Source organism: Mauremys reevesii, linkage group 7 (assembly GCF_016161935.1).
Source record: "Mauremys reevesii isolate NIE-2019 linkage group 7, ASM1616193v1, whole genome shotgun sequence".
Taxonomy (NCBI): domain Eukaryota; kingdom Metazoa; phylum Chordata; order Testudines; family Geoemydidae; genus Mauremys; species Mauremys reevesii.
The window spans coordinates 104,329,857-104,352,345 of record NC_052629.1 but is presented as its reverse complement, the minus strand read 5'-3'; the positions used below and the strand labels follow the sequence as shown (position 1 = coordinate 104,352,345).

The window sequence follows — 22,489 nt, the reverse complement described above, 5'->3', positions numbered from 1 at the left end:
TGATTTAAGGTTTCGCGTGCCAGTAATACATTTTAACATTTTTAGGTCTCTTTCTAGAAGTCTATAATATATTAACTAAACTATTGTTGTATGTAAAGTAAATAAGGTTTTAAAAATGTTTAAGAAGCTTCATTTAAAATTAAATTAAAATGCAGAGCCCCCCAGACTGGCAGCCAGGACCCAGGCAGTGTGAATGCCACTGAAAATCAGCTAGCGTGCCGCCTTCAGCACGCATACCATAGGTTGCCTACCTCTGCTGTAGTTGGTTGGGTCTCAGGCATTTCTACCACTATGTCACCTAACCCTGCTTTAAGGTTAGAAGACATGGTGGTAAAACCATCTGAGCCCTGTCTACACTTCAGCCTCTGCTGTTAGTACCTTTGGGGGGTTGTGTGTAAATGTTTCAGTGTCTGTGCAGTCAAAGTGTCTAAATGGCTTTGAGGTAAGATGACAAGACATACAGAGGTGAATCAGAACCCTGATCAGTTTTATGAAAAGATAATGTAAATATCTTACACTTCAATAACACTTTTCATCTAAGGAACTCAAAGCACTTTCCAGATATCCAGTCAATCTCAATAGGCCTACCAAGTAACTAATATCTACCCATCTAGATATGGCCAAACAGAGAAGCGTAATGTCTGGCTCAAGATATCTAATGAGTGTAAGGCAGAGCCACAAATCTAACAGCTAGAGAACTCTTCCCTCTTGAAACACACAAAGAGGTTTAAACTCCTCATCCAGGTGTGAAGCCTGCTATGTTCAGTGAGAAGTGATTATTCTTGCTGCTGGTTCACTGGTGCTAAAAAGGTATAAAGAAACAAAAGCCTTTACAACAGAACACATTCAAACAGATGCAAATAGGGAAGGGGGGATTTTGCACCTGGTTTAAGTTACCACCATTCATACATCCCATTTGTCTATCAGTTACTAAATTATCCACAATCCATCAGCAATTCAAGTCTCTCTCCAAGAGGCAGAGATTAATTAGGAATCACTAAGCAAAAATGTTTCATGTCTCTCTCCAATGAGATCAGTTCATGAGGAGTGTCCTGGGTGTTTGGGAACCAAAGAGGGTTTTGTGAGCCGTTCCTTCAGAGAGCAATGACAGACACACAAAGAGAAGGGAAAACGCTACCATCGGGAGGTGAGGTACTGTAAGGCAGGAAGTAATGGCTTTCAGATTCATACCGTGGTCTCTTTTATTGAGCACATGCGTGTGCCTGGAGAACAGGAAGCTGCATTTCAGTCCAAGCAATAATGCAAATGAGATTTTCAGGGAAAAACAATGAAGCTAGTATGTAAATATTAATTTAACAATCTACTCTTCAAAGTCTCAGCTGATCTATAAATAGCTGTTTTATTAAAAGGTGATGCTCAAGGCAGCTATCCTGACTCCCGTTCCCGCAATCCCCTGTGCCATCTTGTTTTCATTATCCCTGGAGGCATTGTCTCTCACTGTATGTGGCTTGCTCCTCTTCCAGCACCTGCAGTGTAAGGAGCTCATTCCTACAATACAATACATACTGTACTCACAGAGCCCCTGGCAAGACAAAAATCCTGAAGTGCCGTGCAGACAACAGCTCACTGAGCTCAATTAAAGAGTGCAAAAGGCTTCAGAGAAACAAAAATTAATGCAGTCCTCTTTTAAACAGAACTAACTAGGGAACTGGCCAAACAGATACTGACAGGCATTCAAAGAATGACTGACAAGGGCCCTGGCACCTTCTGTCCATATTTACACCACAAGGCCTGCCAACATATGATCGGGCGTAAGTGCCTAGAATGTGCATAACTACTCTAGATGAAGAGATATCAGACAGCATCACCAGACAAAGGGAGAGTCTCACTATCTGGAATAATGTTGGTAACCCAAATCCTGAGGTCCTTCATCAGTTTTTTACACCCATTAGAATTATTTATATTTCATAATAATTATGTATTTCTCTACCACCTTTACAGGTTATACACACCAAAATAATATCTTCCATTGTTGAAATGTAGCCATCCTTATAGTGACACATGACAGCACACAGCAATACCACAATAGGTTAAGGCAGGAAGTAAAGAACACTGCTTTCTGGTAGAACTGTAGAGGCAATTTAGATTAGCAGAATGCAATTACCCAAACTGAAAGGTGGCCAGAAACCACATTTCGAAGTTTTAGGATATTCACGTGGATTTTGTATGTATGCTCCAAAAATGTAAAGTATGTCTTCCTTTTGCTTCAAAGAACTCTGACAAAATACCTTGTGTTGGGCCTGCAAACAGACAGGTTGAATATGAAAGAAAAGGAATGGCCTTCACTACTCACCCTCTCATTTATCTCAGACATATGTTCACTCTGAAACTCACTTAAGACACTAGCAGTTACAATTTCACTGCTGATCACAGTGCCAGAAACATCCAGCCAATACATTCAGCCAGTGTGCACAATATGCCGGTCACATTATTATCCTATGTTTATATTGCTGTAGCATCTAGAAGCTAACCAGATCAAGGGCCCCCTTCTGCTGAATGCCATACAAACATATAGAAAATGACAGTCCCTGCTCCAAAGAGTTACAAGCTAAAAGATCACAATAATCCATTTCAGGGGAATGGAGATTTCCTATGGTACAGGTTTTGAACATGCAAAGAGCTGACTTTACTTTCATTAATTTGGATTAGAGACATTTGCATCAGTTTAAAAATTAGTGTTGAAGCATGTATACAGCACTGTAAGTAAGTTTAAGAGGCTCAGACTCCTGCAGCTTGGCTCATGGGACCCTCAAAGTCATGGTGGGATGTGGTGCAGTTTCTAGAATAGCAGCAGAAGTAGATCAATTTAGTAAACCAGCACCTATCTGCACATAGTCCTGCTTGTATTTTACAACAGTTATGCAATAGGACACAGGAGGCTCGTCCAGCAGAACAGAAAGCAGAAGAAACATGCTGAGAAATCACAAGGATTTTCAGGGGTGGGCAAGTGCTAAAAGATATTATCAATTGATCTTTCATTTTTATGATCATAAATAAAGGTATCAATTAAACTCACAAGTCAACATGAAGAAAACAAGTAATGGATTTGTGGTTAACTTTATGTATTATTTAGTCTAATAAAAGCTTTTGTAAAGCTAGTAGCAATCGACTTAAGCTGCAACAAACAAGGAAGACTTGAGATAAATTTGGTAAGAACGGTTGAGGCAATGGAACAAGCTGCCGTGAGAGGCTGCAGAATCACCTACACTGTAGAAATCCAAAGCAGATATCGACCCCTTTCTATCGGATGCAGGATTAGATGACCCAGAAGAAGCACTTCCAACCCAAACGACCCTAGGATAGTCCTCTCTTGTAGCTATTATAAAGCTGTGAAATCTTACCCTATACTGGAATATTCATTCACCAGATCCTTAATTTTGGGGAGTGTCCAGTTATAATCCAGGAGCTTTAACAAGCCAGCGCCTGAAGAAAAGTTAAACTAAGTTTGCTTTTCTCTGAAGCAAGTTTCCAGCAACTAGAGCGCAGATGAAATCCAACTTCTCTCGTCCAGACAGAGTAATTCATTCTTCACGCTTGTTTAAACATGGTCACTCACCGAGCGCAGCCTGGCAGCCTCTTTGTAGGCTGTAGAATCTGCTTCACTGCCAGGAGTTGTGCTGAGACAAGTCCATGTCACATGTCAATGGAGACAGATCGAATCCTTTGGCTCTGGGACAAAAAGATCAAACTGCCGGATGGGCTCTGTCCCTTGCCGAGTACACTGATTTTTATCAACGGGAAAAGCCAATTAAAGTTGATAAAGACACATTCTCTGCTGATTTTCCTTACTGCCCACTGCTCAGTGCTAGAATAATGGATAATACTCTGCCTGTGGGTGTATTTTTCTAAAATCTGTCAGTTCTGACAGCATTTTGGCACCTGGATAACTCAAGATTTATGTCAAGGGTCCAGGACTACACCATCTCTCACTAGCTGATGGGTACATTTTTCAGCAGGGCTTCCCTAATTAAAGGGATAGAGATAGATGGGATCAGATTGATAGGTTTTGCAGTCAGATATTTCACGCTCAATTTGATGAAATATAAATCACTCTTGGAACTTCTCTTAAACATGTGAGAGGAAAGAAAAAAAATGTAATGAGAATACAAGAATGGGTCCAAAATACCCTGATATTGTCACTTATTTTCAAATTCCACCTTCTGTCACCCATGGCAAGGTCCTGACAACAGATGCAATGCTTACTACAAAAGCTAAAAGGAAAACAGAACTCTGAAGAAGACATTGCTGCTCTCATTGCTTGCTCAGAAACCCAGGAGGTACTGCCCACCTTGGGAAGATCAGCACAGGCTGGGAATTCTGCATTAGTTTAGATTGCCTCACAACCATCAGTTGGCAACATCCTATGGCAGATTAGTGGACAGCTTTGACAGGGGAGTTCTGTCTTGTCCTCAGCAGTCAGTGCGGTGGCTGTAATAGATGGGGACTAGAGAGGGACTATAGTATTTGAGCACTTCATATCACTTTACATATATTAACTAATCTTCTCAAACCACTTTCTGGTGACATTATTCCCATTCTACAGATGGGGAAACTTATCCAAAGAGTCTAGTGGCCTGATTTTTCAAAGGTGATGAGCACCCACACAACTCATGCTGGTTTCAACGGGACTTGGAAGTACTCAGCACCTGTGAAAAATCAGGCTATAAGTGATTGGTCAAGGTCACACAGTGAGTTAGTGTCAGAGCTGGTATTAGAACTCACAAGTTCCTAGCACCCAGCCCTATTTTCAGACCACACCATTGTCACAGAGACTTGGAGAGAAACTCACAGGATAACCCTCTAGAGAAGGGGAGAAAGAAAATAGCCTTTCTGTGCATAACTTATCAAATAAAGCTGAACAATTACAATGCAGAGCAATGAAGATGTGAAAAGCACTGCTTTCCAGGCACTGAAAGGTTAAAACTATTATTTGAACAGCTGGGAAAATTAAAATGGTAAAATAATAGCTACCCTTCAAAATTCTACAGATGCAAAGACACTCTTCAATGAATAACTGATAAAGGGGAAAAAACATTTTAAAGAGAAACTGCTTCATGCATGAAGGTCAAACAAGTAACAGCTTCTATGAAGTACCTAGATTTTCAGACTTGGCAAGCAATGCAGTAGCAGGGTTAACACAACAGCCTCTTACCTCTAGAGACCTGGGCTCAAAGCTAGGGTGACCAGATGTCCTGATTTTATAGGGACAGTCCTGATTTTGGGGGCTTTTTCAGGTTATGGTGCCAATAATCTCCCACCCCTATCCCAATTTTTCTCAGTTGCTGTCTGGTCACCCTACTCAAAGCCCAAGTACACAGGTGACACTGACCATGGGCATGTCTTACCCTGCATTACCCTTTTTGGAGGTTTATCCATATCACAAAATGATCAAACAGTGACCGAGTCTACACTAGCATTATTTAAAAAAAAAAAAAAAAAAAAATTCCCCATCTCTGCACGACCACTCGCACAGCTCCACACAAGTGGCAGCAACATTGGGAGCATAGGGGTGGACAGGGCTCAGGCAATTTTACTATCCTGTTGTCTAGCCTTACTCTGAGCACTAAAGCTGCTCTGGTAACAGAGTGCAATTTTTAAGAAAAATGTTATAGACACAGCAAGCGAGGAATAGCTAGCAGACTGTTCAGGAGAGATCAAGTGTGGGGAACAGAGATTACAGCAGGTCAGGACCACAGTGAATCAGCAATGCGGTGTTGAGAACCCAGGTTTGGAACAGCAGAGGGTGCTAGTGATTAGGATAGAGGGACACTGGGAGAACTATATAGGGAGCTCAAAGCTCCAATAGCAAGGCGTTCTGCAGGTCAGGAATGACCTACATCAGCAGAGCTGGGGAAGCTTGTAATATTGCTTGGCTCTTGCCAGGACCATCAGACCCTTCTTTTCAGGCGCACCAAATTCCCCTCTGCCACTCAACATTCTTTTTGTTATACAAACAAGAAAAACATACTGTAGAAACTAAAGGGTGAATTCGCAGCATGGCATGTGCCAATTCATCTACACTCAACAGCATTTACCTCTCTCCTCCTCCCCGACCCACTTCATCTGCACAACTTCCTAAAAATACCGAACAAATTGTAAGTAGAACAGCAGCTGAACATACCTAATCAATTGAGGCCCTGATGCTTCGACAAAAACTGCCAGCATCAGAACAGAAGGCAACATCAACCCAACCAATCCAGACTTCAGCTCTTCTGATCATTTTGCGCTGACAAATCACAAAGGAAACTGTGGTTTCATAGACTCTTCCTCTGTGTTAGAGAAGGAGGAGGAGTGGAAAAATATGTAGCAGCCACTTCTTTGTATTTATATTCGGAACTTTTTAAGCTGTGGTTTTCATGAAGGATGATCTCCTGACCCCCAAAGCACCCTCTGCCTTAGCATTGCTAGAGTCCGTCTATAGAATACTCCTTACATTGTGCGCGCGCGTTCATTTTCTCTGTGCCTTGGTGCTTGGTTTAACTGGGCCACTCTGGGCAAGGATTCTGCTCTTCTCTACTGGGCAATGATCTGGTGCACCTCCTTTGTTCGGGCAGGCACCTTACATTCCAATGACACTTGAAGATTGGTTGGCACAGATCCCGCAACCATTCCTGTAATTTACTTTGGGAGATCTGAGGTGATCACAGCTTAAGCAGGGATAGGCTTGATCACTTTGAGTATGAGAGACCACCAGGGTGCAACAGTAAAGAGTGGCATTCTTCTCTCAGAATCGGTATTAAACCAAGTGCTAGAAAGGCAACATGATGTTGGAAGTCCCAACATTCATAAAGCTGAGGTCCTGACCTCCAATGACCATTAATGATCCCGTGGCATATTTTGCAGAAGTCAGGACCACGGTGTCCTGCCAAACTGCAATTTGGATAGTTACATTCAGCCTAAGTAAAATGACTACTGCAGTGTCAACTCAGTATACTACCCTTCGCTTCCTGTCCTAAGCTGTTGTGCAGAGTTGCTGGGTTGCTAAACAGCTGTTCTGCTTCAACCTTCAGGTGGCTGCATCTCAGTGGTGGGAGAAGGGTTTCCTGTACATATAGCTACACTGGAAATTCACCATCTCTACTTACCCTCCTTTACTAGGATGATAAGCTACTAATCTTCTACTTGCCCAAGGGAAACAGAATTTTGTAAAGGTTAAAGTTTACATAATTATATATCAAGCACCTTGGGAATTGTTCAGGGTTGAAATGAGCTGTATAAAGGGAAGAGGAAAGAAGGAGAAAAGTGTGATGATTACACACACATCCCTCCCCCATCCTCTTTCCCAGGGGTCTCCCTCTCCCTTACCATTGTTTTGAGAGTTACTTCTATTCCTCTCCCCTGTGCAGTTTCACCTTTTAGCTTTCTGAACCCTTGTTCTGCAAGAGAGGCGCAAGGAATACAGACCCACGCTCTATGTTCTTATGAGCCTCCAATACTCAGAGCCTAGAGATTTTTCTGCTCCTCTGTCAGCCATGTTGAGATATATATTTTAAGTAAGACAGGCACTGAACTCTGCCTTGCCCCCTAAGGAAACTGCAGCCTCCTCTTTCCAAACTGCCAGTTCAGTGCTACAAAGAATAGGCATCTTGATGTCAGCTCCAATTCAGATTTGAAAATGAAAGGAAAGCAAAGAAAGAATAGAGCAGAGGACAGGAGAGGAGGGAGGGAGGGAGAGAGAGGGAGCCTAGAGAGAGTGGAAGAAGGCAGGTGGAATACAAGGGCAGGCAGACACAGAGGGAAGGGAAGAAATTGAGCATGGACTCTGGAAAGAGATGGGTAAATCAGGAACATGAAGTGCTTAGAGACAACAGGGGCAGCAAGAGCAGGATTGAGGTCTCCAGCTGTCTAACATTCTAAATGGCAAAATTCTTGGGATGGTGGTGAATGCCTGGGCACTCTCCCTTTGAGAGAGCATAGTTGGCACACCCTATATTTTATAAGTGGTTTCCCCACACACAATATAGCCTGTCCATAAACCACCCATGGCCTGAATTCTAATCTAACGGCATTTCTTAGAATGGAGCAGAAGTGACCTAGTGCAAGCTACACAGGTCCTCCATTATTTCTGCTGCTTTAAGCTCCTGCTTTCAGGGGTCATATCACAACCAGCATCCTTCTGGTGGGGGGAAGACTGGACCCCCCCCTTTGGCGCTCACCAGTACCAGCCACACCAGCGGGTAAGCATGTCTTCCCCACACCACCCTCAGACTCTGCCAGTTCGTGAAGCAAGAGGCTGGGTCGGTCTGAGATTCAGTTACAAGTTTCCTGCAAGGTGACACATTGCTACAGCAGTGCTAGTCCCATGTCTAACTCCTTTGTGAAAGGCATATGCAACTTCTCCCATTTATTTGTGCTGCATGATCTCTTTCTCCACTGCTTCACCATCTATTGAGTGTAGCCACCTCCCCACTATTTCACTGTTCAAACTCACCAGCAAACAACAGGATGGCTCAAAGAGGGAGACTCACATTTATGGTTGGGAAGAGCAGGCTTCCCTTATAGAATCAGATATAGCATCGAGCTCCAGGGCTAGGTGGCAAAACTACAGTGAAGGGGCTGCACTTGTTCCATAAAGGGAACACAATTCACCTCCACCACAAAGATGGAAGCAGAATCTTGCAGGTTTGGAGAGAAGCCACAGTAGAGGATACCAGCTGAGTCAGTGAAATGGATCTGCTTCCTACTGGGGATTTTTAAATTGTTTTCCTCCTTGTGGAGTTAGACTTCAGCCCCATCAGCACTGTGACAGGCTCTGCCAAAGCTTCACAGAGATGATCCACCTAACTGTGACTGGCAGCTATACTAGTCCCGAGTCCCCCCACAGCTCTGCTGATTTGCCTCCATCTTCAATGACAACACTTCCCAGCCTCCCATTAAATCCAGCTGTTGAATGAGGGTCTGTCAATCATGGCACACTGCGCTGAGTGGACTCCTATCCATTGGGGACTGGACCAAGATGACCAGACTCATTAACCTTGTGATCCAGATCCAAGTCAAGTCTCTCCAGGCACAGTGCACATGTATTACATCCTGCCAATTACATTGAGTACCTGCTACTGGGTTGGGAGGTCTTTGAAGGGTATTTACTGGACGCCTCTTCTCAGCTGACAGAGGCGACAGAAAGCATTCTCCATGTAAAAGAGTGAATTGAGTCAGATATGTTCTTTCCTATTAGTCAGGGCCTTTAACTCTCTACATGAGCAGGTTATGAAGTCCCACTCTCCCTCCCTCAATCACTGTCCTGCCAAGGCAGTAAGCAGTGAAAACAAGCTACCAAGAAACTGACATCTGGCTGACAACTAGCCACAAATACTGCTGATCAGCAGGAAAAGGTGCTCACGCCAGCTAGAATTAGCAGCTGCTCCCAAGTGCTCACATTTCCCAAGCATGAAATATCTGACTGGACAACCCACACCGGGCAAAACTAAAAGTAGCCTTAAAACCATCAGCTCTCTTTTCCTTGCAAGACTATTCAGATGGCTGCTCATACCCAACCATACCACCTCATGTTTTGTCCTAGAAAGAAAAATGAGGTCATTGAGAGAGGTTTTGGGGATAGGGCTGATAACTTCTCACAAAATAGGTCACTCTTACAGTGTCCAGCCTTCAGAAAATCAAGGTAATTTCACTGCACAGTGGGAGGAAGTAAATAACCTTGCCTTCTCTTTCCATCTCTCTAAGTCTGAAGGGCTGATGAGGCCCTCTGCATGGTTTCACTACCTTGGTTTCAGATATTCCTTGACTGAGAACAGACAAGTTTAGCTTGGTGTCATTTCTGTAGGTAGTCACAGAATGAGCACTAGAAGCACAGCACACAATATTGTCTTTTGTTATTTATTTATATTTTTACTGCATGGACCCAGGCTGTATCTTCAGGCACAGGAGACCTGATGAGACACCCACATGATCAGAGAGACTTCACTGGGTTTTATGGTGGTTTAGTGCAGCAAATATCAAGGCTTGGCAATACATGATGAAACTTCACAAAAGATGCCACGTGCAGCTTGGGATCTCTCTCCCCCTCCCCTCCCTTTTGGTTTGATACTGCATTATGCAAGGAGCTTAAAAGCTATCTGCTGTCTCAAGTCCCTGCTGTTGCTTCTGTGTGAACAGACAGCCCATTTCAGAACAAGCTGGTGCAAAGTGTCAGGTTTACATTCAATGGCTTCTGAAGCACCTTTCCACCTCCACAGAAAAGTGGTGCCAATATGACCTAGCAAAGACACACTGGAGTTTAGGACAGGCTGGCAGGAATGAAATTGATATGGCTTTTTTGGACATTACTCCCTAACGTGCTCAACAGCAACCTTGACCTGCTTTCTGATTTACATGTATAGGTGAATTTAGTGCTCATGAACTCTGAGACTCTATCACACAGGCAAACACCAGACATAGCACGGCACGCACAGTCAAGCTCACCACCCACTGCTCTTCCAGTGCACCTCAATCCTATTCTACAGTACCCAGGTCATTCCAGTTCAAGGTTCCAACTCTGCCTTTCCGATGCATCTCACTCTTGTCCTACAGTACCCAACCTCCTAGCGTCTTCACAATTATCACTACTTCTGTACACTATTCCCCTTTGCAAATGCACTGTGACAGCAGTAACAGAATTCTGATCCTCCTGACTCAAAAGCCCAGGACCAATTTAGCTAAAGGAGGTTCTTAGGGTATGACTACACAGGGATAAAAGATCCATAGCACAGCAGCAGCTACCTGGGTCAGCTGACTTGGCTCGGGGGCTAAAAACTGCAGTGTAGACATTCAGGCTTAGGCTAAAGCCTGTGTTCTGGGACCCTCCACCGTCACAGGGTCCCATAGTTCAGGCCCCAACCTGAGCCCAAATGTCTACACTGCAATTCTTCAGCCCCAGAGCCTGAGCCCCACAAGTCAAAATCAGCTGACCTGGGCCAGCCGTGGGGTTTTTATGAGGGAAAAAAACAACAACAGAGGCCAGCTACCAGTCATGAGTAGGAAACACCATGAAGGAAACAAAGCAGAATTTTAAAATAATCCAAACAGGCTATTTTGAATTAAGGAAGCAAAGAATAACAGAGGCTGTTAATGTCTATTACGTTTAAAGGTGCCTTTTGTTCAATTTGCTTATTTTTTCCCCAGGCTAGAGCATGTAGACCCACGTTTCAGACTCCCTGAAAAGGAAACTGTAAGAGTCAATGGACTGAAGGTCATTGGTGGCCTGCATGGAGTGAGTGGTTGGGGCTTAAGCCCACTTTTTAAAAGACAGGTGTACACATAATAAAAATCACCAGCACACCAGTAATTAACTGGCCCTCTTAGTCTTTCTGCTAAAATTGCCAACAAGGATGAAATGGGCCGTAGAGAACCAACTCTTCTCTTTCCATGAGTGGAGGTCCAACTAGGTCAGGGTTGAGGAACACCACATACAAAGCAGCACACAGAGGAAAATGGAACCACCAGTACAGGTGGTTTACCAGTTCTGGGGTTAGATGACGTCAGTGTACTGGGATTACCCAGCATTAAACTCACTCTTAAAAACAGATGGGGGTTAAATCCCTGTGAGTAAAGGATACAGTGCCAATTCATCACAGTAGATGTACAGGTGCTCTGCAGAGTTCCCAGATACCTAATCCCAAAGTGCCTATTCTTCAGGGAAATTAGGAGTCTTCAAAAATATGAAACAATTGACCTGTGCTTGGCAGGGTGGATTGAATCTGGTAAACATTATTTCTGTTACCTGACCTGGGGAAGTGGCCCAGCAGATGATCCACTCAGAAAAATAGCAAACTCAGTCCTTGTGGACAGTGGTGCAGGCTGATCTGAGTGGAGTAAAATTCAGAGCCAGATGGTTGGAGGCAATGGGACCTGACAGAAAGATAACTGAGCAGAGGGCAAGCAGAGAGCTTGAAGAACTGAGGCAGAGGAGACAAGATTTTACAGGGTATAAACTAAACATTTTAAAGATAAAACAACTGTTTTCTGGTCGCATTATTTTTAAATCGTTCCCCTAATGTACCCAGGGAGCCACCGGACAGATTATGATCTTTAAACTCTCCTCACCGTATCTTATCAGGCTAATGCAGAGCAGGAGGCTGGCTGAACCTAACGCCTGTTTACACAGGACAAACTCAGCATTCATCAGGGACAAAGACTAAACACATTGTCAAAATAATTTTTCCTGCATTTCTGGACACATGCTCAGGCTTTACACAGCAGAATGGTAGGCCAGTCTCTCTCTGGAAACTATTCAATACGTGTAACGCTGCAGCACCGAGTTACCTCTAAAGACTGTGTATTGTTTGCTTTATATTACAAAGGTAGCTAGTTCAAATCCTAGCATGTGAGCAGTTTTGCAAATAAATTCTAAGAATACTTTGCATTTATAAAGGCCCTTTCATAAGATCTTAAAGCACTTTACAAAGGTGAGTAAGAATTAACCTCATTTTACAGATGTCAGTACAGAGAGATTAAGTATCTTCCAAAAGGACACAGTAAGTTAGTAGCAGAGCTCACTCCAAGTTCTGTGCTTTAACCACTATAACAGAATGCTTCCCTCAGGTCTTCTTGTATCAGAGTGTCAAGCACTAAGAAGGCAGAAAGATTACTTATGGCGGTTTGAAAAGGTGTAGTTAGGAGTAATGGCATGCAAAATACACATGGAGTCTTAGGAAGTATCTCCTAGCAAGGAGATCGGTTAGATGGCAGAACAGTCTCACAAAGGGATGGAAGTTGCCTTTACTGGAGATACATACACTATGCAAAGTTGAACAAAAACACATGAATTTTAGATTTGGTGAAAGGTGCCAATTTAACAGCCCTGGAGACAGAAGATCTCTATCCACAGAAGAAGTACAACAAAAGCAGTAGCCCAACACTTCTCCTCCTATGTCCCATAGCCCTAACGTGAAAGCACCACCTCCTAGAACGAGGGGGGTTCAGTATCCCTGTCCTAATTTCTATAACTGCCAGCAAAAGCTGCAATTAATGCTTATTGCAATGGTCATGTTTGATGCAGACACTTTCCCATTGGACTAAGAGCAAACAGCCATCAGACTCGAGTAACTACTTTCAAACACTACCAACCAGGGATGGATCTGAATCGACTGGTGAAAGGGAATACATCTGATTACTAATCTTGGAGCCATTCAGACCACCTAACTAAAGACATTACAAACTAAACACAGCATTTTGGAATGGATATAGGGAAGGAACAAACTTCATGTTGTAGGGAACAACTGGGCACTGACCTCTCAGGGTATAAATCACATGGAACCCATTAGTGATAGACTTAAGGAGCTCAACCTATTCAGTTTATCAAAGACAGGTGAAGAGGTGACTATAAGTACCTACGCAGGGAGCATATATTTGATAACAGGCTATTCAGTCTAGCAGAGAAAGATATAACATGATCCAATGGCTGGAAGTTGAAGCTAGACAAACTGAGAGGGGAAATAAGGTATACATTTTTAACAGTGAGGGTAATTAACCATTGGAACAATTTATGGTAGATTCTCCATTACTGGCAATTTTAAAATCAAGATTGGATGTTTTTCTAAAAGATCTGCTCTAGGAATTATTTTGGGGAAGTTCTGTGACCTGTGCTACACAGGAGATCAGACTAGATGATCACAATGGTTCCTTCTGACCTTGGACTCTATGAATAGATCTCCAGTTTCTACAACTCTGATGGAAAGTTATATCCAGGTTGCCTCATCCCTCAAGTCATAACCAAATTAAGTTCCATTCCATGACAACAGCAAACAACAGGTTGCACATTTCAGGGCTATTTTTGAACTTCTTGGGAAGTTAAAGCCACTTGGCCATTGACCTTGTGTTACTAATCTGCAGATGTTACCGACTGCAATTTTTGTGGGTCTGTTTCAGTCTATCCTGAGTCTCAAACAAATACCACTCTTCAGCTGGGAAATCAACTTCTTTCTACTTTCAGCTGCTTGGACACTAATGTCTCCCAGAATTAGTCTGGATAAAAATGTCCACACATCCAACATGCCAACGCAGTGCTGTGACACCATGAAATCATGAAAAATGCAACACTACAGTGCACTGCTACATTCCTTTTGGCCCTGAAAAACAAATTCCTAAATGCAATAACCCTCACCAAAGATATGCTATGTTCACTCAGGATGACACTGCCTATTTTTGTGTATGTTACATCACTAGAGAGTTATGCATTCAAACCCAGAAACACAGAATTAGAGAGTTCTGTTAGGTATGATAGCTCTGAATACTCCACTGTATACTTACTGTCTAGGAATTTATCCTAAAAATGATCTAGTGTAAAGTCGCTAGGATATAAGAGGTCCAATCCTTTACGAAATACTGTATACAAGAGGACATACCCACTCCTTGCTTCTAATGAGTAGTCAGCCAAACTTTGGTTGAAATTTTAATTTTCAACATCAGCATAATATTTTCAGTTTTACCCACTCTGAGCCTAACAGCGCTGATATGATATAGAACTGAAATACACAACAACCCTCCTTCCAGCACTTGACTTATTTTCAAAGACAGTCATTCCAACACCACCAATCAGGTGACTAGGGAGAAGGATCCTACACAAGCAAATACCTGAGATCACCTCTTTCCCTGAAAAAACATCCAGGACTTGGCCAGGTTCTGTGGTTACAGTCCCCAACCTTAAAAATCTCTGGTTTTAACCCAACCCCATTCAAATTAGCTAGTACTCCACAGAAGTGGGTGAATAGTTAACAGGAAATATTTTATTTCAACTGATTTATCTTTTTTTTTTATTAATAGTCCATGAGCAGCTTACAATTTTCTCAAATCTGTTTGCCAAATTTCCATAAACAATTTTCAGTTTGCATATTTTCATGAGCAGTTTGTTACAAGTATTCAAAATTAGTTTTGGTTGGATGTACCAATTACAAGGCAGCTGTCTAACTCTGACTGCGCATAAGTTACATGGTCTGATTTCTGTTCCCTGACTTAGATGTGCATAATTCTTATACCTTGTCTATACTAGGGAAAATTTCCAACTGGTTTAGGTAAACTGATTTTAAAATCATTAAGAGCTATTATGTAAATCTGGTTTTAAATGTTGCAACACGGCCTTACCCATTTTTACTAAGCTGGTTTCAAGACTACCTGGGGAATATGCATATTGACATTAACTTTACTTGGGAGTGGGCCAGGGATAAGAAAAGCCATTAGGAAAGAAGTCAGGCCCTAGGGTAACTCGGTCCCACTGAGACCAAATGAGAAGAACAGATGTGTACAAGAGACTCTTTTGGAGAAGAGAACTTGGGGGTCAACAAGTCCTTCTTCTTTCATTCAAGGTACTGGGGTGGTTAACAGTGTGACAAAGTGGGAGTTTTTTCTAATACCTTTTATGAATCCTATGTATGCCTTATCTTTCCCTGTACCTACCCAGTGGAGAATATGGGATTATGTCTGTTGTTGGGGGCAGCACAGACCATGAGACAGGTGTGTGGGTGTCATCCAGCTATCTGAGCAGTATGAACAGGTCATTAAAAAGGACTGCCATAGGCTGACTCTTATCAATGGAAAATCTGAGAGACAATGTAAACTCCAATGATTCTACAATCAATCCTCAACTGTGGAAACCCCCAGCATGCGGGGTTGTGAACTCAGCATAGCCCTGCCTTGAGAACAAAGGACGGAGAGATGTGAGGTCAGGAGTAAATGCTGGTTGCTGGAGGAAGCTGGGAGCACCAGAGAGGGGAATGGACTAAAAGTCAGTGAGATGGAGTCCATCACAGCTTGGCTGGCCCATCGGGGCCAGAATGGACTATGGTGTAACTTCTGCCTCTCTGTGCAAACCTCAGGACTTCTGATTGTGTGCCAGGTGACTAATAAATTGTTACCTTGTTTTGAAAAGGCTGCCTGTGTCACTGTAAAAACTCACTGAGAGCATTGTGCCCTGACAGGGCACAGTACAAGCCTCCCGTAGGAATCTGCTCTGCTGCAGGGAGCCACAGAGAGAGTCAGGGAATGCTAGTGCTGAAGGCCCAGTCTTGGGGGCCATGGACCTGCTCCTAGGTCCATGTATCCTTGGGGCCTGTTCCACTAAAGGGGTCACTTCTAAGAAACTGTTACAGGATACCCTGTGTGACTCCATGACACACAATTAAAGATACAACTCCACGTTGCCCTATCAGTCTAACAAGAACTTTTGCTTCGAACATGCCACCCTGTTAGGTGTTGATCTTGAGGGAAAAGGTTAAGTGGGTCCTGCTGAGGCAGGTGACTTTACCTGGCTATAAGGCCTCTTTGGAGTGTGGGGGAAACAAGGGATATAGGGTGTGGGCAGAGCAGTGCTGGAGGAAGAATCTTGGTGCACAGCCAATCACGGGGAAAAGTTCTGAGCTGATTTTTATGTTCACTCGTTGCTTTCTTGAATAATGCCAAACTCCAGGAAGGTGGCACTTTTTGGGCTTTACATAGCATGTGGACTGTGTAGCACAGATAGGGAAAGGCACTTGTTCACACGTGTTAATACACACTGATGATATGCCAGCTTGGAAACACCAGGGCTTTGTGAAGCTCTGTGATACAAAGCAAAAGAAAGAACTTGTGCCTCTAGCTTTGTAAATACCGGGTGTATGCAGCAGCCATTTCCATTTTAAGTAGGCCAGCATTTTACTCTGGGACATGCCTCATATATTAAGAGTGCAATTTATGTCCTTTCAGGCAGCTCCATATTTTTACTTTTTCCACCAATGAACACTAGCGCACATGAAAAGCTTTTGTGTATGGACCAAATAGAGACTCTTCAGAACCAGGAGCTTCTGCCATAGGATCTAAACAGTAATCGTTTCCAGTTCTTTACAATTAGAAGCAAAATATCGATATTTTCACCTTTGCAAATAATAAGCTAGGAGAACGCCAGGGTACAGTTAATCTGATGCTGCTCTCCTCAGAGTTTATGACTAAATAAACAGCAGCTGCTTGCAGCTTGTGGCCTCTCCACTGATTCCCTTGTCAGGGCCATTTATTGAGTCATAAACTCTTCCGATACCGTTATCACCACAGCATTTGCACAAACAAAGGTTGGAAGAAAGAAAGATTAAAAACTGAACTAACTTTACAGGGAAAGCAGGAGAAAACTTTACAGATTCGTATGCATTTTAAAAAGGTAGGTGGACATATGCGGACAGCAGCGTGGGAATATACCACGGGAATGGCTGAGTGATCCAAGCTCCAAGTATAAAATACACAGACTTCTCTGAAACTACGTTTGGATTCCAGAAAGGAAGTACTGTCCATCAGCCTTCTGAGTTAGAGATATAGTGTTCCATGTGGTATACTTTGAGTATATGTATATATCTTTTCAACGAGGCTTTAACGAGGTCCTACATGCTCTACAAGGTTGTTAAAAATCCTCTGGCACACCTCATCAGAGTAGGATTCGCCTCAGCATACATGGCCATTTTTCCTCCTTCATACTTTTGTGTAAGGTGGTGGGTAGTACAGAAATAGAGTGAAAAGGATAAGGGAGAATTATGAACTCCTCATAACAACTTTATGTAAGCACTTGCTACTGACAAGAGAGAATGGTAATGTGGTAGGACCCTACTGAGTGAAGCCTGTGCATGGCTTCAGCCTTACATAAAACACAGCCTGGCCATAAGCATCAGATGAGCCAAAAGGCAAACTGATGGACAGCGATCGATCCAGCGAGGGTCAATTTATCATGTCTAGTATAGACATGATAAATCAACTGCCGATCGCTCTAGCATCGACTCCGATACTCGAAAAGCACAAGGGGAATCGACGGGACACACTAGTGAAGACACCGTGGTAAGTAGATCTAAGTATGTCAACTTCAGCTATGTTATTCACATAGCTGAAGTCGCATAACTTAGCTCGATTCCCCCCAGTAGTGTAGACCAGCCCAAAATGTCAGCTTGGCTGGTCCATAAGAAAAAGGTCCTGGTGACGCTAGGGTGGCAGTCTGAGGGAAGGGGCAACTACTCACAGAGAGGCAAACCTCTGCAGGCATTTGTGAGAACAGAGAAGGGTTAAGGTGTCAGGCCCACTGGCTCACTCTTGTAGGTCATCCTTTCTACGTAGGGGCTGATGGGAGATTTGATTGTATAATGACAGGTTATGTAACAAATCAGGCAGAAAATTCTCTAACAACTAAAACCGGAGGTGAAATTCAGATTCTATCTACTCTCGAGGGCAACAGGGGAAGGAGCCTTTTGAGCAGCAAAGACTCATAGGGACATATTTACAGAAAAGGGAAACAGGGAGGCAATAAAATACTTCTGCAAGCCTAGGGGGCCCGATTCAGGATGGGGCTGGGAGGCTTGATAAAAAACAAAGACTTTTGCTATTTGCTCACAACACCACCTGTCTTCCTACCTGTGCTCCAAGAAACAAATTAACCAGATTTCCATTGACCCCCTTTCCCCCCCTTGGCATGAGAGAAAATAGAAGCCTGGCCTTTCAATTCTAATTGTATGCAAGCTGTGGTAGCTCCTGGTGAAATCTGCAGTCAATAAACTAGACACAATTTGAAGGGACACAATGGGAGCTGCCCCTCCCACAGCTTCCCCATTATCCCAGCTTTTATTTAGGTCTAAAAGCAGTGACTTTATGCTTTCTTGTCTGAATTTCTGCAGAGATATGAACACAGACCCAAACTAAACAGGAGACATCACAAGCAGGCCACTGTGATAGTCAATGTGATTCCTAGCAAGCAAGACACAGCAAGTTCAGGATGCTGGTGCTCCGATAATGGAGAGTACTTAGGGGGGTGGCTCCAGGCACCAGCGCAGCAAGCGTGTGCCTGAGGTGGCAAGCTGAAGGGGGCAGACTGCCGGTCGCTGTGAGGGCGGCAGGCAGGCGGCTTTTGGCGGTGCACCTGCGGGAGGTCCACCGGTCCCGTGGCTTTGGCGGCAATTCAGCGGCGGGGACGCCAATGGCACAGCACCGGTGGACCTCCTGCTGGTGTGCTGCCTAATCCGCGTAACCAGCAGACCATCCACAGGTGCGCCGCTGAAAGCCACCTGCCTGTCGTGCTTGGGGTGGCAAAAAACATAGAGCTGCCCCTGGTACTTAGGTGGAATAATACCCACTAGAGTCAGTACTGAGGCTTCTAAACTCATTGTTAGATAAGCTCCAATGGAGATTTGAAACCTGGTCTCACAAAGTGCCTCCCAAGTTCTTCTCCTTTGCTGGGAGGAGGAGACATTAGAAAAGTAGCCCCACATTCACTTGCATGAACTGCTTAAGCGGAAGTAAATAAGTGAAGCATGTTCTTTGGGTCAAAGCCAGTGAAGAGGGGATTTCCCTTACATTTCCTCAGCACACACCTTCACTTCATCCCTGCCCATCAGCCTCTGCCCCATCAGAGTAAAAACAGCCACCGTCTTAAGAGGACCCAAAGGGTTTTCCACGGCCTGGCACAGGTAGCAGTATCTCTATGGCAGAGAGAGTCCAGGAGCCAAGGGGCCTCTCCTTCCCTTGTCTCATGATTTTCATCAGGTGAACAGCATTCCCTCCTTCCCCTTGTCCACAATGCCTCTTTGGGGATGCTCTTTTCCAGAGTTGGCCTTGCACCAAGCACCCCTTGCACTGCAGAATATGCTGCTGAGATTGGTCACTGACCTTGGCAGCTCAGCCAACAATGCCAAACTCACAGTCCTGGAGCCTCTATTGCTCTCTCATTCTCCTTCCTTCATCATTCCATCATCTCCCCTCATTAGGAGTCCCAGCTCTTGGCCTGCAGAGAGATGGCTGCCCTCTCCCCTTTGTTCCTTAATAAAACAGCAGGTTTGCAGAAGTCCAGTGTCATCCTAGTCACTCTTTCAGAACTCACTGGAACCCCAACAAAGGGCTAGTGCTGAGACAGGCCAAGGAACCAGGAGCGGAAGGAAATGCCTCAAATATATTTTCAAACTAAAGGGGGTGGAATTAAACAAGGAAATTCTTCTATCTATTTGTTAATGGGGTTGGGGAACTCAGAGCACATGCAACACTTCTGGCTATGGGAGATTTTCAGAGAGAATAGGGGATTTTTTTAAAGTACAGGCTCTGACCAATACAGGCTCTGGAAGGGGTGGAGGAACAGTAGCCATCTATTGGGAGCTGCAATATTCACTTCTATCATAGTTCAGAGTCCTCCCATCCTGTGTCTAGTTTAAACCAGGGGCTCTCTCAGTAAAATTTTTGGTGGCCTCAGAGTTCAGCCACCATTCTTCCTGTTGGCTGCTATGACAATTTTTCTTAAAATACACCTCTACCCTGATATAACGCGACCCGGTAGAACACAAATTCGGATATAACGCAATAAAGCCGTTCTCGGGGGGGGGGGGGGGCTGCACACTTCGGTGGATCAAAGCAAGTTCGATATGACGTGGTTTCACCTATAACAGTAAGATTTTTTTGGCTCCCGAGGACAGCGTTATATTGGGGTAGAGGTGTAATTAATTAACTTTAGGAAAAACAAATAAATATGCACATATACAAGTCCAAATCATTGTAATTTATTTATGGAGGGTTTTCTTTTTTTGCAGACTCAATAATAAAAATAATGTACAGTTCTCTACTCTTTACTGGATCTAAACAGAATAGAAACACAAATATGATGCTTTGCACATTGTAGTCTTTTGTTGTTGTTGTTGTTTTCTTTTTGGTTGCTTTTTAAAAAACTTGCTAGCTAGTAAGTCTGCTGCTGTGAAAAGTAATATCTGTATGTTTGCTAATATCACTTTTCATAGCAGGATTATTAGCTAGTTAGGAGGCTGTGATAAGTGATATTAACAACTGTACAAATATCAATTTTTTCACAGCAGATTTACTCAGCTCTGGCAAGCCAGGGACAAATTAAGCCCTGGATGGGGAGGTGGGAAGGGGGGCAATGGATGCCAGGGGCAATGTGTTGGGGGGAGATAAGCCCAAGTCAGAGCCTGCCACCTCACGATCAGAGCCTGGGGCCGGAAGAGGCTGGGGGGGGGGGGGGCTAGGGGCAATGGGGCAGAGAGTGAGCCCAGAGCCAGTACCCGCCGCTGCTTGGCTGGGATCCAGTGCTGAAGCCCAAAGTCCCACGACTGGAACCTGCCACCCGCCACCCCAGGGTTGATGCCCGAAGCCCGAGCCTCACACCCCTGGGAAGGTGGGGAATTCACTGGCTGCCAGCTCCTCCAGTGTTTGTGGCTCCAGAGGGAGGGAAGGCTTCTGGTGGCCCTGGGGGAGAGGCACTGCTTTGCACCCCACCCCGTCACTGCCCAGAGGTTGTGGCCATTGTGGCCACATTTAAGAAACGCTGGTTTAAACTATGTCCTGGGCACCTTTCTGCCACCATCAGGGGGAGCTCTCAGAGCACTACAGGATTCATTAAGTAACATCTGATGAGCATTACAAGATCTTTGGTGAAGGAAGGGCACTAGTGAGGGCAAAGCATTTGTATGCAAATAAACTGAAGTCACCTGTATACAGTGGCTAGTGGGAGCCAACACCCCTCCGTCTAGAAATCAAGCTCAGTTTAAAAACAAAGTTCTTCCTTTTTCCTCACCCTTCTCCAAGGTGAATCTACAAACGTGCAGAGAGCTTGAGGCAGCGGGGCATTTGGTGTAAGATGTAAAATTAAAAAAAGTCGTCTTTTTTGTTGTTGTTAGTCTTGTAATAGCCTTTCATGAAAAATAGCCAGCTGCCTGTGACTGAGGCAATGCACACGCCTTGGGGTTCAGAGGACACCATACACCACTGGGGTTAACTACCATGGCCAGAGTTAAACCTGGGGTAAGCCAGAGAACTCACTGAAGCTGTCAGAGCTTACACCAGGGCTACATTTGGCCCAGTGTTTTCAGAACCTTTTAATTCATAGATTATAAAGCCAGAAGGCACTGTTGTGATTATCTCGTTTGGCCTCTTATGTAACACAGGCAACACGACTTCCCTGAATTAATTCCTGTTTGAACTAGAGCAAACTAGAAAAACATCCAATCTTGGTTTAAAAATGTCCAGTGATGGAGAACTCACCACAAATGCTAACCTCAGAGCTCACAGTTACCCTGGCAGTAGCCTCTCTTCCCTCCCAGTACATACAGAGATTTCCTGCCACCTTGCCGTCCCCTGCAGCACATGAATGTAATATGTGCTTCAATACCCTGCCAGCACCTCTTTCCAGCAGATTTCCACAACACCAAGGGAAACTTTCTAGCAAGGTTCATTGTACACAGAAGTCTCTGGGAACTAAAATTGCCCAGGTATTTGGTTTATAAAGAAAACACACAACTAAAAAAACCTCACAACCTCCAAGCTAATAGGATCTTTCACTGCCCTCTGCTGTTACCAGTCATTCAGCTTCCAATTTACTCTTTAATAATGTCAGGCTGGGGCTCAGGACTGGCAGCTTCCCAGCTTCTTTCTCAGGCGAGCTGGAGCTGCAACTTGTGAATATGCTGAAGTTTAATGCAATCTGTCTTCTTTGGTAATCACATTTCGTCTGCACTGGGCACAATAAAGATGTATTGGTAAA

The 22,489-nt window shown here is 44.0% G+C and overlaps 1 protein-coding gene across 7 annotated transcripts in view; it reads right to left on the bottom strand.

Annotated features, from left to right (window-relative positions):
• Positions 1–22,489, bottom strand: part of CHCHD6 (coiled-coil-helix-coiled-coil-helix domain containing 6) — a 172,236-nt gene that overhangs the window by 28,823 nt on the left and 120,924 nt on the right. For 4 of the 7 annotated variants that reach the window (XM_039546036.1, XM_039546039.1, XM_039546037.1 and 1 more), the window contains one exon: positions 22,275–22,456. The exons of 2 other annotated variants lie outside the window; for them this stretch is intronic. In XM_039546036.1, the coding sequence (XP_039401970.1) occupies positions 22,307–22,456 (150 nt within the window). In that variant the 3' untranslated portion in view covers positions 22,275–22,306. Of the gene's footprint in view, positions 1–22,274; positions 22,462–22,489 lie in introns of those variants that run through there. One more of the 7 variants, XM_039546038.1, reaches the window with a different exon arrangement.